The sequence below is a fragment of the Terrapene carolina genome, unplaced genomic scaffold (genome assembly GCF_002925995.2).
Source record: "Terrapene carolina triunguis isolate 2854851 unplaced genomic scaffold, T_m_triunguis-2.0 Scaffold31, whole genome shotgun sequence".
In the NCBI taxonomy this organism is placed as follows: domain Eukaryota; kingdom Metazoa; phylum Chordata; order Testudines; family Emydidae; genus Terrapene; species Terrapene triunguis.
In genome coordinates this window covers 5,770,752-5,787,027 of record NW_020664382.1, presented here as the reverse complement: position 1 = coordinate 5,787,027, position 16,276 = coordinate 5,770,752, and the positions used below count along the sequence as shown (strand labels likewise).

The window sequence follows — 16,276 nt, the reverse complement described above, 5'->3', positions numbered from 1 at the left end:
TGTCTCTCTTCAGGGACCCCTCTCATGAGAGCATTCTCATACAGGGGGTGAACTCCGTAATCCAGTTAAGAGTAATAGATCCCATACCCTCTTAACACAGGGGGAAGGGCTTTCACTCCACATATTTTCTCATCCCACTCCCAACCCCACCCATCCTGGACCTCTGACAGTTAAATGTCATCATATGATGATCAGGATTCAGTTCACCTTGGTTTCCATAATCCCTTCCCTGAACAAAGGCAAGTGGTTTGCGGCCCTCTGTTTTGAAGGATGCCTGTTTTCATATAGACATTCATCCTGCACTTTATGGTGGGCCTCTAGAGCATTTCCAATACAAAGTGCTACTCTGCAACACCGAGAGCTTTCACAAAAGTACTGTCATGGTGGCAACGTACCTACACCAACAAGATACCCCAGTAGGTTCTTACCTACAGCATTGGCTGCTCACGGGATGGTTGTATCAGGAAGTGCAGGCTGCAGTCACCATTTTCACTCCTTGGGACTTCAAGCAAAATCCAGAAAAGTCCGTTTTAACCCCCACACATGCTATATAATTATCGGAGCGAATCTGAATTCATCTCCATTGCCAAGAGGTATGAAGGAAGAAGCAGTCTTCCCAAAGGCTCTATAAATGGATTTCAGGCTGCATCCCTCCTTCAAACTATCACGGCTCACTCACCTGGAGCTCAGGTTGCCTCAGTGGCTTCCTTTCTGGGAATTCCCCTCTCGGTGATCTGTAGAGCAGCAGATTAGGCATTCACTGCTGCTGCTTCTTTTTTCCCCTTTTACTTGGCATTATGCCCTGGTTCAAGCTTCTTTCAAGGAAACTTCTTTTGGTTCAGTGATCTCACAATCTGTGGTGCAGAACACTTCTTGCATCCTCCAACTTGATGAGCATTGCTTTGGAGTCACCCACTGTGAATACCCATAGGGACCAGCACTTGAAGAAAGGAGCTTTACTTGCCTTATAGTCACTGAAGTTCTTTGAGATGTGTGGTCCCTGTGGGTGATCCACAATCTGCCCTTCTTTCCTTCTGCTTGGACCTTCACCTGATTCACAGTAGAGTAGGAAATGGAGAGGAAGTTGCAGGTCAGTACATGTTGCCTTTTATACCCTTGGTTTAGAGGGTATAAATCCATTCAAATCAGCTGTGAAAAGTATGCCCCTTTTTGACTAAGGAACTTTGCTGAATGAGTGTTTTCTAGTCAATTTTTCATTTTTCCTAAGGTCTTTGCCAAATGTAAAGCATTCACAGATAGAGGCTGCAGAATTTTCAAATCATCTATACTTGTACAGTGCGCATGTGTAATGGTAGTAAATGTGACCGACAGTGCATTGGTTTCATAGATGCCTATCTCCAATAATTGATCATTTACTCTTCTTTTTCAAATCCTGTAACTTAAAGATCTGAGGATAGAAGCTTGTATCTGCAGACATGCTAGCTCTGTTAACACCTATTTATTGGAAACTGGCATATGTTTATGGCTTTAAGGAAGTTTAAAATGATACAATGTATGTTAGGATACAGATATTCAGGCCTGTCTGCAAAGGCCTATACTTTAAGAATTTAGGTGTATTCTTATCACTTAGCTAGTTTATAGAGGTATAAAAGAGAGAATCAAAATCACTGTCTTCCACTTTAAGGGCCTTCTCTCACTGTGACAGTCTGAGGCCCTGTTCTTAGGCTAAGGCCTTCGGCTAAGTAGCAGAGGCAGCTATAAACGGGAAGTGTATGGTCACATCCTTACATTCCAAACTAGTCACATTGAAATAAGGTGCTGTTGGGCTGTTAGGAATATCAGGACAGGATTGTATTCCTATCACCTCCAGAGAAAGGGAAGAGTCTAGAAGATGTAAAAGGAAACTTAGTTTGATAGCATCCTGTCTGGCAAGAACTCACTTATCAATAGCTGGGATGTGAACTCCTCATTTCTTTGTTGTTCTATCACTGTAGTCCCCATTTCCCTATTGTTTGTGTGTATAATCTCTAGTTCTGTGATTGTTTCTGTCAGCTGTATAATTAATTTTGTTGGGTGTAAACCAATTAAGGTGGTGGGATATAATTGGTTAGATAATCATGTTACAATATGTTAGGATTGGTTAGTTAAATTTCAGTAAAATGATTGGTTAAGGTATAGCTAAGCAGAACTCAAGTTTTACTATATACACCTCTACCCCATTATAATGCGACCCAATATAACACGAATTCAGATATAACGCAATAAAGCAGCGCTCCAGGGGGGCGGGGCTGCGCACTCCAGCAGATCAAAGCAAGTTCGATATAACGTGATTTCACCTATAACGCGGTAAGATTTTTTGGCTCTTGAGGACAGTGTTATATCGGGGTAGAGGTGTAGTCTGAAGTCAATCAGGAAGTAGGAGGGGGAATTGGAACAGGGAATGGGGCTGGGGGAATTGGAATCATGTTTTGCTAAGGTGGGGGGAATGGGAACAGGGACACAGGTAAGGCTCTGTGGTGTCAGAGCTGGGAAGGGGGACACTGAGAAAGGAAACTGGAATCATGCTTGCTGAAAGTTCACCCCAATAAACATTGAATTGTTTGCACCTTCGGACTTCGGGTATTGTTGCTCTCTGTTCATGCGAGAAAAAACGGGGAAGTGAGCGGGTGAAGGAATAAGCCCTCTAATAATGTATAATCCCTGTAAGATCAAGAGTGGGCATGCATATGGAGAGAACTAGATAAATTCATGGAGGTTAAGTCCATTAATGGCTATTAGCCAGGATGGGTAAGGAATGGTGTCCCTCGCCTTTGTTTGTGAGAGGGTGGAGATGGACGGCAAGAGAGAGATCACTTGATCATTACCTGTTCTGTCCATTCCCTCTGGGGCACCTGGCATTAGCCACTGTCGGTAGACAGGATACTGGGCTGGATGGACCTTTGGTCTGACCCAGTATGGCTGTTCTTATGGAAGCTGGCAGGGGTTCCCAGCAATACCTCACTGCATCTCAGTATGCAAGGTATAACCCAGATGGGAACCAAACCACTCCTGAAACTTATAGGTTTTCCACAATAAGTTCTGCTTCAAAATGCAAATTAAACATTTTGTCTTTTTCAGATGCTTCACTAGTACCATCTTCAATGGTGTCTGCCTCTGCTCCCTCAATATACAGTGTTCAAGCTCTCTCTCTTCTTGCAGAAGTAAGATATAAAGTTCCTACACATCTCGTTAAGTAGGAGAAAATTGTAAGAGGGATTCAATTTGTATCACTGATCAACAAGACCTCAAATCAAGCTCAATTTATTAATCAAAGACTATACAGCTAAGATTAATGAGGACTATACAGAACACAAGCAAAGATTGATACTTTACCCTTCCTGGGGACAGCTTTGCAGATTTGGTCCCATTTTGTTGCAATTCGGTGGGGTTTTTATATCCTAGCTGTTTGTGCACTTATACAGTTTATGGTTTCCTATGTAACACTTTCTAATCAATTACTTCACTTTGCCCTTTGCAGTTGGTTACATACATACATTATCCAATCATAACCACAAATTTGACCGTAAGGTAACATTTCCTGTACACAAGCAAGGTGATTCATGTCCCCTATATTGTTCTGTTCTATACTCAATACAGAGCTCACTTATGAGTAATTTTCCATTATTTTTCACTATAACGTATGCAAAGTTTCATGCTTAGTACTGAATTCATTTCCTCCAGTTATGTTTGTTTACCCACTTATTCTTTTCTCATGGTCATGGTTACAATTTCATAACCTATTATTCAAGCACGGAAACCAAGCATATTTGCTAGCACATATGCAGTTAAAAGTGCCTTCTGCAGCTGTAAAAATAGATACATTTCCATTGCTTTTAGAGCACACCTTACATACGTTTAATACACTCAAAGTTAGGTTTACCTTTTAGTTCCCTTAACAGAACTGGGAAGGACGCTGGGAGTCCTGGGCCTATATGACAACTGTCCCTTAGCATTACTTCATAAAGCTTTATGGGAGTCAGGCATATGAGCTAACAAGATGCTTGCCATTCTTCTCTATATAGTGGTTAACAATTGATACAGCTAAACTAAGGTTTTTGTTTGATAGTGAAGGTGAGACCGTTTTCCTTTTTGACTTTTTCTGAAGTTTAACATTCCTCCCTCTCCAAAAGTGTCTATTGCAGCTTAATATGATAGGACATTCCAGGAGACAATCCAGACCAGTGAGGGGCTGTCACCCCTTCCCCACAAACTTGGGTGCCTCACAATGCTTTTGCTGCTGTAGCTCCCACCTGGGCTGCTCACAAACAGCCTTTCAGTATGCAGACAACACCCTGAGTGTCTGTGTCTAGCCGCAGCCTGTCAGCCACACATCAGTCACACTCTGGCTTCCACAAGCCTTGGTTACCACTTGCAAGGTGACCCCACCACACTCCCAGTCCTGGATTTTCTGCAAAAAATTGTGTTCTGTACTATCCGGCCCTCTCCTGGACAGTCCAGATATATTAGATCCATTGCCCCTTGAAGGGAATTAATATACAATAGTCTGCTACCCTAAATGGAGTTACCCGCACAATCAACAACCCTGAATTAGTTTTAATTAAAGAATAAAACAAGTTTATTTACCTACAAAGAGAGAGTTTTTAAGTGAGTACAAGTATAAAGCACTAAAGTCAGAAATAGTTAAACAGAAATAAAGATAAAACACTTCCTAGTGTTAAAACTTAGCAGACTAGACTTTGGTTCAAGATAAAATTCTTACCACATGCTCCCAGTAACATTGCTGATCAAATTCTCAGTTGAAGATCCGGCCCCAAAGTCCAAAGGCTGTTTCTTTTGTCATCTTAGGTGAAAAAAAGAGAGATGGATAGCGAGAGAACTTGGGGTGTTTTTGCCCCCTCACTTTTGTAGTCCAGTCACCCTTTGAAATGCATTTTCCTGAGAGTTATTCCCAGAGAACGTTCCTTCGGGCCGTGTGGACAAAGACCAGCAGTCTGGTGGTGAAAGAGCTGTGCTGTTGTTTGATAAGATGCAAATCTGTTTGTTCCTGCCCCCTTCCTTGCCCATGAGTGGCCACTTGATAGGTAATTGCCCATGAGCTTTGGTTACACCTGTCTAGAGGTGTCGGCTTGTCCTGTGTCTTTGAGAAACAGATTTGCCCGCTCCCCAGACTTGTCTGGTAAACACACTTCAGTCATGATTTCAGCTTACATTCATAACTTTATATATAATGTTAGTACATTCATTTCACCATGATGTTACTGACCATCTAGTTATTAGTTTTCAAATGATACCTCACAAGTCATATTTTGTACAAAGTTATTATAATGGTGTGTAGGTTGTGAATACAGGGGTGCATTTGGTCACATGTGGGATTTTGGTTTTCTGAAGGTTCTTGCTTCTCTCCTGGACATGGTTTACCGTAGTGATGAAAAAGAGAAAGCCGTGCCATTAATTTCACGCCTGATGTATTACGTATTTCCTTATCTACGCAATCACAGGTAATAGCCCTTGCTGTACATACTTATATTTTTTTTAAATCATGCTAACTGTTAATCTGATCTTGAAGGCATGTTGTAGGGCTCAACTTTATTCCCCATGCATTTCCAAGATGGGGGCATAAGAGAAACTATAATGGGTGGGGACTTGTTTGGGGTGAAAGGGGATTTGTTGTGGGTTGCCTTAAATTAAGGATGTATCTTTAACATATATGAAGGGTGTCTGCAGTATATGAATACGGTGTGTGCCCTTTTTAGCATTTTTTAGGACCCTGAATAAATAAAGGTAACTTTTTTGACATAAAGTATAACACAATTTAATCATGATTATCACAAAACACAGGCGATCAGGTAAACTTTCATAACAATTTTTGCAAGGGTACGGTTGGTAGTCTTAGTGGATCTATGCCCTTGCCCATGCAGGAATCCCTCCTGTAGTTGAGTTGTTGGCCATCAGCCAATAGCAGGATGGCATGCACTTTCCATTTTGTTTACGCGTGCACTTTCCTAATGATTGGATGTTTTCTAACTGCTAATAATAGCAAACCCTTTCTCTGAGTGGAATCTGCAGGAATGGCCTAAGTGCCCTGCATAACTGTCACAGTGACTCTATTGTGACCAGGGCAGTAGTGGGATCCTAATGCTATTGTTCGAGTCTGTAAACTCAGTCCTTCAATTTAGAATAAGGACTAGAAACTTCAGTAATCTTAAATTTTGCAGAAGATGGCAGGGTCATCTGAAAGGAGCTGATATAGCATTTTGCCCTGTAATGGTTCATTCTGATTCATCTGTATAGTTGAAGAGACATTAATTTCCTCAGTGCTAGAGGAAAAAAACCTCTTCTATATCTAGCAAACAGAATTTGGAGTAAATTATTACAGTCAGGACTAGGCTTGGAGTTCTGGGGAAAAGGCACTCATTTGGTGGCGTCTGTCCTGAATATTAATATTTGAGGTTTATTTGCAGTGCCTACAATGCCCCTAGCTTCCGTGCTGGTGCTCGATTGCTCAGCTCCCTAAGTGGATATGCCTACACTAAACGAGCCTGGAAAAAAGAAGTTCTGGAGTTATTTGTGGACCCAGCTTTCTTCCAAATGGACACTTCATGCATTCAGTAAGAAATGAACCTGTGGTAATCTGTAATTCTGTTGGAAATTTCCAAAGATATTAAGGGGAAGCCTACTATTACTGAAAAGAAGCCTTATCTTGAACTTCCCTACAGAATATATTAACATTGAAATAAATGCCAAATACTAGTCCTAGCAAATTGTTTTATAAAAGGATTAGGTTTTCAGCAGTGTGTAGAGGCAGGATAACTTCTCTTCACATCATGTAAATGCATATTCTCCACATTAACTTTGGGATCCTCACATAATCAGGTTCAAGAGCATAAAATAACCATGTCTGGCATTTCAAACACAAATCAAAAATGAAATGGTAAAATGTGCTGCTTTTGTATGAAATGTTATCCCAGGGTCTCTTTTGTATGATGGTGACAAGTTGTGTTTTATCTTTAATTCTTTATATATTTTATTCAGTTGGAGGTCCATTATAGATCATCTTCTAACACATGAGAAAACTATGTTTAAAGATTTTATGAGTAAGTATTCTTTGCTGATAATTTATTACTACAATAATTTGGAATTCATATTCTGGTGAGCTCTCAAACATATATTTTGTCTTACATTAAATTAAGGAGGTAATATGTTAACTTCAGTGCATTTTCACAGCTCATAATGTTACCAGCCTTGATTAGCTATAGTTAAATAATTTACTCACGGAAATCCTTCTCTGTTAACATGCTCAAAAGGGTAGAGAGTAGTAGCCGTGTTCAGGAAGACATTCTAAATGTTCTCTTTTCAGAAATGGTGATAAATTATAATAAACTTGGATTTCTGTGAACAGACTTCATCAGAATTATTGCCACTTGTACATGTCACTTACTGATGCTCATCTTGCTGAGGAGTTTAAACCCCTATTGTAGCATCTCGTGCATATAGCTCAGATACGAGATTCCTGCTATCATATTTTTGCATGAGTCTGTCTGTAGGATAGCAAAGTGCTCCATGCAGGGGGGAGCACCATCATAAGAGCAGTATGTTAGTAGGCTTCGGCATTCTTTTGACCCCCTCACACTCTAAAACCTCATTCTCCAGGCTTGACCAAAGTATGGGAAGATGGAGACTCCCCTCAAAAGGCAGTCTCCAACTCTCAAGGCCTGAGGGAGGACAAGAGAAGACCCCTAAAACACACCTGAGAATTGAGGGGAGGATACTTTGGTCTCTGTCCTCCATATACCCCTTAAGCCATTTTAAAATGTTTTTTAAAAAACGTAAGATATAACGCTCTTTAAAAAAAAAATTAATATATTTTGGACCCATCGTTTTTAAATCTGTGGCTAGTACTTCAGTGTCACAGAGCTCATTCTGAGAAATCCAAAATCATACATATATGAACATAGGGGAGACCAGAGAGATGGGCACACAGAGGTGGAGGTGGGAGTTGGAATTGCCGGGCAACCTCCTAGCAGCTGAGGTGCTTCTCTTACAACTGGAATTCCCCATCCATACATGCAGACCTAGACTGTGCCAATTGTCCCCCCCTTCAATGGGTTTTAACCTGAAATTAATTGACAGCAAAATTAATGCATTTTTAATGTGTTAATCACATACCTGTGGGCAGGGCAGGAAGCATCAGTGGCCAGGAGGAGAGGAGGCTGAAGCAGCCTCAGTCTGCAGCTTCCCAGGCAGCGGGGAGGGTTTGGAGCCCCAAGAGTGGCTGAAGCTCTGCAACCCCGCCCTGTACCACGAGAGGGGCTGAAACCCCACACCCTCAAGGGGGCTGAAGCCCAGAGCCCCTAGCCTTGACCCTATATTTGAAAACATAGAAAACCCCTAAAATATTTCAATAAATGGTATTCTAATATTGTTTAACAGTGCGATTAAAACTGTGATTAATCACAATTAATTTTTTTAATCTCGCAATTAATCATGATTCATTTTTTAAATCGCTTGATAGCCCTAGAAATAACTTGTGTTTTGAGGTAAAGATGTATCTCTTAAATTGTGTACATATTCATTATGGTCTTTTTTGTAGGTATGCAGAGCAGTTCTTTAAAAATGTTCCCAAGTTTTGAGCAAAAAGCAATGTTGTTAAAGCGGCAGGCTTTTGCTGTCTTTAGTGGAGAAATCGATCAGTATCACCTTTACCTTCCATTAATACAAGGTAAGAGTATATTTTTAAAATGTGCCTTGTTTACATAGATACAGTCGTCTTATACTTTATATATTTTTGTTGTATTGCCTATTTCCCTACCACCTCTGAATTTTTGCTAGGTTCGGGGGGGAGAACCCTTTAAAATCTCTGATCTCTAACACAGTTAGTTTTTGACAAGAAAAAACCCAAACAAAAGTTAACCTAGCTCCAAATTATTGTCATGTTTTGGGAGAATTTTTGGGAAAATTGACCATTTCTTTGATGGAGTGAAAAGAACGGCCAATCAAAACTGGATGACATAATCAAAGCAAACTACATTTTTTCCCTGCATTTCTAATTTACCAAAACTAGCTTTATGTACATGAAAAATTGTAACTTTTTTGAAAATGTGTTTCAGAACGACTGACAGATAACCTCCGTGTTGGACAGACTTCTATAGTTGCTGCCCAGATGTTTCTCTTTTTCAGAGTTCTGTTGCTAAGAATTTCTCCTCAGCATCTAACCTCACTGTGGCCAATCATGGTGACTGAATTGGTAAGCAGTAATGCTTTAACAAATACCAATGTAGAATATATTACATTTGCTTTCCATACCCACCTTTCCCTTCCTTCCAAACACACTCCATCTTTGCAACTGGTTTATGATTTTACATCTTAGTTTTCAATTAGATAATTTGGGGGGACTGCTGTGGTTTGAAAATATATTTTACTTTCCATTATAAATTTTGTTGTTCAAAGAACTAACTCTTGTGATAGGTCGACGGTGTTTATAAGTGACAAAGTTAAAATAAAACTTGTCCTGCGCTTCCTAATCTCATATGAAGCAGTCTTTTCCATGATTGTTTTGTTTTGTTTTTTTTTGTTTTTTGTTAAGATTCAGACATTTATACAGCTGGAAGAAGACTTAGCTGAGGAAGATGAACCATCAAAGTAAGAATTGTTTATCTCACGTAAAACAGAAACAAATTAACAAAACATGTCCGAGGAGTTGTGGTTGCTTTCTGGCTGGAATTTCAGAAAATCACAATAGCATTTGCAGCTTGCAAGCAATGTTGCATATCGAAGTCTGGCATTGCCATACAGTAAATGTTGTCATTTAGGCAGCTGATGTGGCAATTGTGTTTTAAAAATGGGCTACTTACAGGAAAAAATGGGTGAAGACTATAGTTTTTGACTATTTTACCATGTAGTTTTTTATAAATGTCTGAAGATAAATGTATAGTACAAATGAACCCTTATAGGTGACTGTAATCCTTTAGCAGACGGAAAATATTTAGTGGGTTTTTTTAATAGTGCTTTCCTTCCTGGTTAATCACACAGGAGCAACAGCAAAGTAAGCAGACAGAAAACTTCAGCTTCAGCTGATGGCAGTGGCCCCTTACTTTCAGACATACAACAGAACGAGCTGTCCTTGTATTTATCAGCTTGTAAGTTCCTGGACACAGCGCTTTCTTTTCCACCTGACAAGATGCAGTTATTTCAAATGTAAGTCCTCTAGGTACTCTTTTTAATTTATAGCTATATGGCATATAGTACTGTAGGTAACATTCTATTTGTGCACCATTTAAAAATATGTAAATGTACTGTAAGACTCTTATTTTCTCCTCCATAGTTAGTAAACCTGGTGTCTCTCATCAATCTTTTCTTCATCCACAAGTTTTTACATAGGTATGGTGTGACCGGATTCCCAGGGGAGCCAGCTGAAGTCATTCAATTAGGGTGAAATGCAAAGAATGGGGCAGACAATCCCCAGAGCTGGTGGATATTCCAATGCTTAGATTTACCAAGCCAGCCCACAACAGCTTATTTATTACCTCACTGGTTGCCCAGAAGCCAACACCACAGTTCTCTTAGAGTAACCCAGCCTCAGGCCTCCATCCAGGTACCCAAGTCAGATATAATGAGGATTAATGAAAATCTTATTCATCATATCATATGTAAAAAAGTTCTTCCAATCCCAAAGGATTGGACACATTACCTCCCAGGTTAATGAATATTCCAGATCTTACCCAAACACATGCTTACAGCCAGTTCTTATTAACTAAACTAAAATTTAAAAAGAAAAGAGAGAAAGTATAGTTAAAAGATCAATATACATACAGACATGAGTTCAATTCCTTAGGTTCAGATTCATAGCAGAGATGGTGAGCTTTGTAGTTGCAAAGAGTTCTTTTAGAATTTAGTTCATAGGTTATAGTCCAACGTCCAATATCCTATTCAGAGTGTTCCAGCTTAGGACTGGGATCTCAATCCTTATGGCTTAGGCTTCCCCTGCATGAAACCTCAAGCAGATCTGAGATGACAGGATCAGGACCCAAGGGTCTTTTATACAGTGTTCTAGCATCCACTTGACCATACAGTCCTGGGTAAACAATGGGCAATCAGGGCAACTTTGAAGTAGGTCTATTTCCTAAGCATTGCCGGTAATTATCTACATGGATTAACATAAGATAATTTATTAAGCAGTCTATCACAAACTTCAGAGAAACATATAGACAATGACATTATTTCACCCAAGATTCATCTAAATGTTAATATTCCCTTTTGATCTCTGAATCAATAGCTATAGTGAGAGACCGGAACTGTCTGTTTACATGGCTAGCATCTATAAGTAAACACACAATTAGTATCACTTCTAACTTTTAACAACATAGGCTAGAACTTTGAAATGCAAACCTATCTAGCATTGAATGGCCTTAATTACCATTTCTAACATGTCTCTACGGGTTGGCTCTGGGTTAGCTAGCCTGCAAGCTGCTTAACCCTTTCTGGCCATATGTTACACTTTGTACAAGATTCATTGCAATTATATAACAGTGGTTTGCATAATTATATTTTAATCAAACAACGTCACATATGGGCATAACCTGCTGGATATCTGATAAATATTTAGATATCAGACTTTGAGAAGATTTTGCTGTTTCCAACACTGAGAGAATTGTTGGGAGAGAGGAAGGGTCTGTTTCATTTTCACTTGTATCTATATGGGGACATTGTCCATCCTTTCAGTACTTAAACAGACTGACCACAAAATACAGCTCTTGTAACAGAGCATGGGGGAGGATGGTCAGCACAGCTATTAAAACAGTGGGATAAGAAAGCTTAGTGTTGGAATTGTCAGCATTTTTTATTTATTTCTAGGAAAGGGACTCTCATGAATGATTTCTGACCTGTACAATACATTTGTTTCAGGTACAGATGGGCCTTTGTTCCAGAAGTGGAGACAGAGACTTGTACCATGACCTCTCATCTAATGGAAAATCACCAAGAATGTAAACCACATATCATTAGAATCATGGACTCGTTAAAGCTGAAATATGGGGTAAAGAGAACGCTTCATTAGATACATATTTTCTATTAACATTAACTCTGATAACTTTAAAGCACCATTTTTATTCATTTAGAAAAGTCAGCTGGGCAGTAGATTTCAGTCTCCATATTAAAAGGCTCTTTGGCTTTAAAATTGATCTATCTTGACAATATTCCTATTATATTACATTTGCCTGGAGGATTCCAGATAGCCATTTATTTCAGGTGATTCACTATAGACACATCTACCAATTATGCAGGTAATATCTTCTGACAAGGGTCAGCCTGGAAAAAATCGCTGTACTATCCCAAACTCCCTCCATTCATGACCCCAAAATGAGAAACTAATCACAGGAGATTGGGCATGTCTTCATAGTGTTACGTGTTCAGATTTTAATAAGATTTGATGTCAAATAACCAACTCAGTTGAAGTTTTATTTAAGTAAGACAATCAATCAATACTTAACACAACACTATACAGAAATGAAAACATACGTATCAGTCTGCGACTGGAGAAATTTGGCATCTCATTTCACTTCTTACTCAGTTCCCCCATATTTATCCCTTGTATACTGGTTTAGATCAAAGAAAATCCTTCAAAATTTTCTTTGATCTAAAATTTTAGCCCTGCTGAAATATCCTTTCTCATGTTTTATTTTGAATATTCTGAACTTACCTAATCAATAAGTAAATTACATTGATAACTAATTTATTACTACTGAGACCATTTGTGACCATAATTAGCTCTTAATAATTTAGACATTTAATCAATACACTACTCAGTGGTTTGCTGTTGCATTGATTGTAGAACACATCTGTTATAACACATGTTCCTTGTCCAGTTTGTCTATTACTAATATCTTCTCAATTACAGTGCACATTTATAAGCATCCTTTGTTAATTATTAGAAGTCCTTCCTGGGCATCTGTACTAGGTTAGCAAGATCAGGGTAAAAAGCAGAGCGGATAATTAAATACAGTGCTACTATCGATTACAGACATTCATTAGTTTAAAACAAAGCACTCTTTAGCATTAGAGTTTAGACAGCTCTTTGGCTAACACAGAAATGTTTCTGGGATGTTTGGCCAAAGAATCATGAGTTTAATATTCAAAGGAATAATAAAAGATTAACATTTACTAGCAATATTATGATCTTACATGCTTTGATCAAAAATGAAGTAGTTGATAAGAATATTGGTATTTTAAATTTTTAGGCTTCAGCATCAAAAATCCATCAAGATGAATGGGGGTGTTCATGGTTCTCAGGGCTATTGTTTCTGGTTGTCTCCAGAATCCCACATGCACTGCCATCACTTTCCATCCAGTTCTCATTTGCAAGCTGATCTAGCTTTGCAAGCATAAGGGCTAATATTTTCATGGAAGCTGAAATTCTGGAGTATGGAATGAATTCCAGGGGAAAGTACCAACTTGCTAAACTACTGCAAACCTGTTCATTTCACTCCTGAACATAATAGATACTGCAGCTATTTAGGTCTTCTGGTTGGATATTGGAGGACAGGATCTCCATGTATATCTTGCACTGTGAATTGATAACTTAAGAAAAATTGGAATTCTTTTAATACAGGAAATCTTTCAAATATATAATATATTAAAAAATAACCATCTGAAATGAGACTAGAATGTAGCCTCAAATACACAGTTGTCATACATGTATTTTAAACTAATGTATCACTTTAGATACTGCAACATAGCCTTGAAAAATAGGGAGGGTTATAAAGGAAGACAAAGCAGACGGTGGCTAGGAAGTATGATTTTTAAAATTGCATGTGCACTCTCAAAGAATTATGTTGCTCACAAGAGAAAATTTAATATGTGGCTCTCCTCAGAAAAGTGACTTTTTAGAAATGCATCTTCTAACTTCAGATCTGCTGCCTGTGTTTATTCAGAGGAATATGTGCTTGCCTTAGTGTCCCAACATTTTTACTAATTCTGCTACTACAGCACAGCCAGTGCAGCTCAGTGAACGAGCTAGATTTTCTTTCCGCATGTGCATCAAAGGAGTCAGTATCAAAGTTTGAAGTGCTAAATCAGATTCTGCCCTAATTTACACCTGTGCAACCCCCTTGACGGCAGCGGAGTTGTGAGGAATAAATGGTAGAATTGGACTGCAGAATCTTATTACATACACAGAACCTTATTGTGGCAGGGGATCTCACACACTGTTAATTATGCTAACCTCCCTTACCCACTTGTCACCTTCTCCCATACTGCTCCATGCCTGCCTTCCAGTATGTATGCAACACCTTCCCAGAAGTAAAGATGTAAAGCTACTACCCAGTCCTTTAGGTCCTTTTTCAAGACCTATTGCTAATATATCTGCAGAACAGCACTCACTGACAGTGCCTAATCAGGTGACCAACAGGGATTACTTGTGGGGGGGAGAGAATATAGAACCACATAATACCATTGTTAGAAACTCACTTTTTAAAGTAAAACTCCATTTTAAGGTAACAGCTGTACAAATCATCTTGTGATGCAAGAAATGCCTGGTATAGCAGGCTGCAGATCTCACATTGATTGACAAATAGTATCTACTGCAGATTTCAACCAAGTTATGTCATAGAGGAATAGACCAGCTTTCTGCATAATACTCAATGAATCTTCTGGTTTGTATGCTTGTTTGCAGGAAACAAACACTAATGAGAGAACTTCAGAGAAATGTGACTATCCTCTTTTGAACCTTCGTTCTATATCCAGCATCACACAGTTAATGCCCTTCTTCAGGACCCTGAGCTGTGCATTCAAAGCACAAGGTAACAGGTCCCAAAATGCACAGAGTTCAGCATCTCTGTCAGTGGAATATTCTCTTGGCAACAGCACAAGGATCTTGAAACAACTAGAAGAAAGTGTTGAATGTGACTTTTTGGAAAACCTGGAAAGTTAAGGCAATTACAGGACAATTCATTTATGTTGGTATGAATAGTGAAACCAAGCTACAACCTCATTGTCAAAGAGAGATTTGTTACTGGGGGTTTTTTGTTTTGTTTTTTGTTTGTTTGTTTTTCCTGCCACACAGTCCCAGTTTTGAAACTGCAGTTCAGCTTTTTTTGGACTGGTATAAAGTACACCTCCCGGAATCTTGTTTCTTGCTTTGTGTTGAACTGTGAGGATTTTTGCTCAGCTTCTGTGGAAGAGAAAGGTAACGTAATTTAGTACCAGTGATAACTTTTCAATATAGGCTTCTTCACAATGGAAACACGAATAGGATTCAAGAAAACTTTTTGTAATTATAGTAGAAATATTTTGACTAATTAAGGAAGGCAACACATTTACTATTTATCTAACCAATTAGCAAGCTAATATTTTAATCTGATTTGGAGAACCTTTCTTCTAAAAGTAAAAAGAAACTAATGTAACTTTCCAAAAATTGCATGTCCGTGTACAGTCATCTTGCGTATATAATTTCCAGAAGTTGTTTAAATTCCGCTTATAGTGCTCTTTCTTTAACAATTGCCCAAACATATTTATCTACTAAACTTCTACAGAAGTAAACTAAATTACCAACAGGTGTATTTTATCAGCTTTAAGATGATGTAAGTAATGTGCAGATGTACTGCATTTGTAATCTCAAATCTGTATTCTAGTAATATACTCTGCAAGATCAGTGATTATTTAATTTAGAAGACAGACCCTATTCAGTAACATTTATTGTAATTTATATCGCTGAATTAAATTATTCCCATAATTCAAAAAGGGTCACTTTTCTAAAATGAAAACTTTGTTCAGAAATTGTTCTTTCAGAGACTAAAATCACCTTACAGCTTTTGAATGGCAATTTAAGTAAGGTAGTCCTGTAAAAATGTAAACTATTATATATAAGAAACGTACAGATCTTGAAATGTATGTGCGTTCTGTCCTTCATAGAGACTTCACTTTCATAGGTGATCAAAAGCAAAACCTTTTACAGTGTTTAAAGGCTCTTTGTACAGGTAAATGTCTTTGCTGCTTTAGGTGGCACAAAAGATAGGAGGAGACAGTTCATGGGGCTGTGACTGAAAGGTTCAGGAGCAACCTCTGAATTCTGGTGGCAAAGCAGTTCTGATGGATTTAGAGGAAAGGGATTGACTGGCTTATTCTTTCTCCACACAGTAAGGCTAAATGTCTGAACTGCCTAAGATGCCATGTGTTTGATCGGGGCCTCATGGTGAGCATCCTGGTAGTTACCTGCAGAAGAAGGATTACAAGAGGTTTTTTTTAATTGAGAAAGCAAACATTCTTGAATTTTCAAACTGCCTGTTAATCCAATGAAGTATAAAATCATTAAGATCAACAAATA

The 16,276-nt window shown here is 38.7% G+C and overlaps 1 protein-coding gene across 1 annotated transcript in view; it reads left to right on the top strand.

Moving 5' to 3' along the window:
• Window positions 1–15,000, top strand: part of LOC113406483 (protein dopey-2-like) — an 86,247-nt gene extending 71,247 nt beyond the window's left edge. The window contains exons 25-34 of the mRNA XM_026651683.1: window positions 3,079–3,161; window positions 5,350–5,459; window positions 6,423–6,569; window positions 6,994–7,055; window positions 8,552–8,680; window positions 9,069–9,205; window positions 9,545–9,600; window positions 9,991–10,155; window positions 11,863–11,992; window positions 14,627–15,000. Of these exons, the coding sequence (XP_026507468.1) occupies window positions 3,079–3,161; window positions 5,350–5,459; window positions 6,423–6,569; window positions 6,994–7,055; window positions 8,552–8,680; window positions 9,069–9,205; window positions 9,545–9,600; window positions 9,991–10,155; window positions 11,863–11,992; window positions 14,627–14,884 (1,277 nt within the window). The 3' untranslated portion in view covers window positions 14,885–15,000. The remainder of the gene's footprint in view (window positions 1–3,078; window positions 3,162–5,349; window positions 5,460–6,422; window positions 6,570–6,993; window positions 7,056–8,551; window positions 8,681–9,068; window positions 9,206–9,544; window positions 9,601–9,990; window positions 10,156–11,862; window positions 11,993–14,626) is intronic.
• The last annotated feature ends 1,276 nt before the right edge of the window (window positions 15,001–16,276 follow it).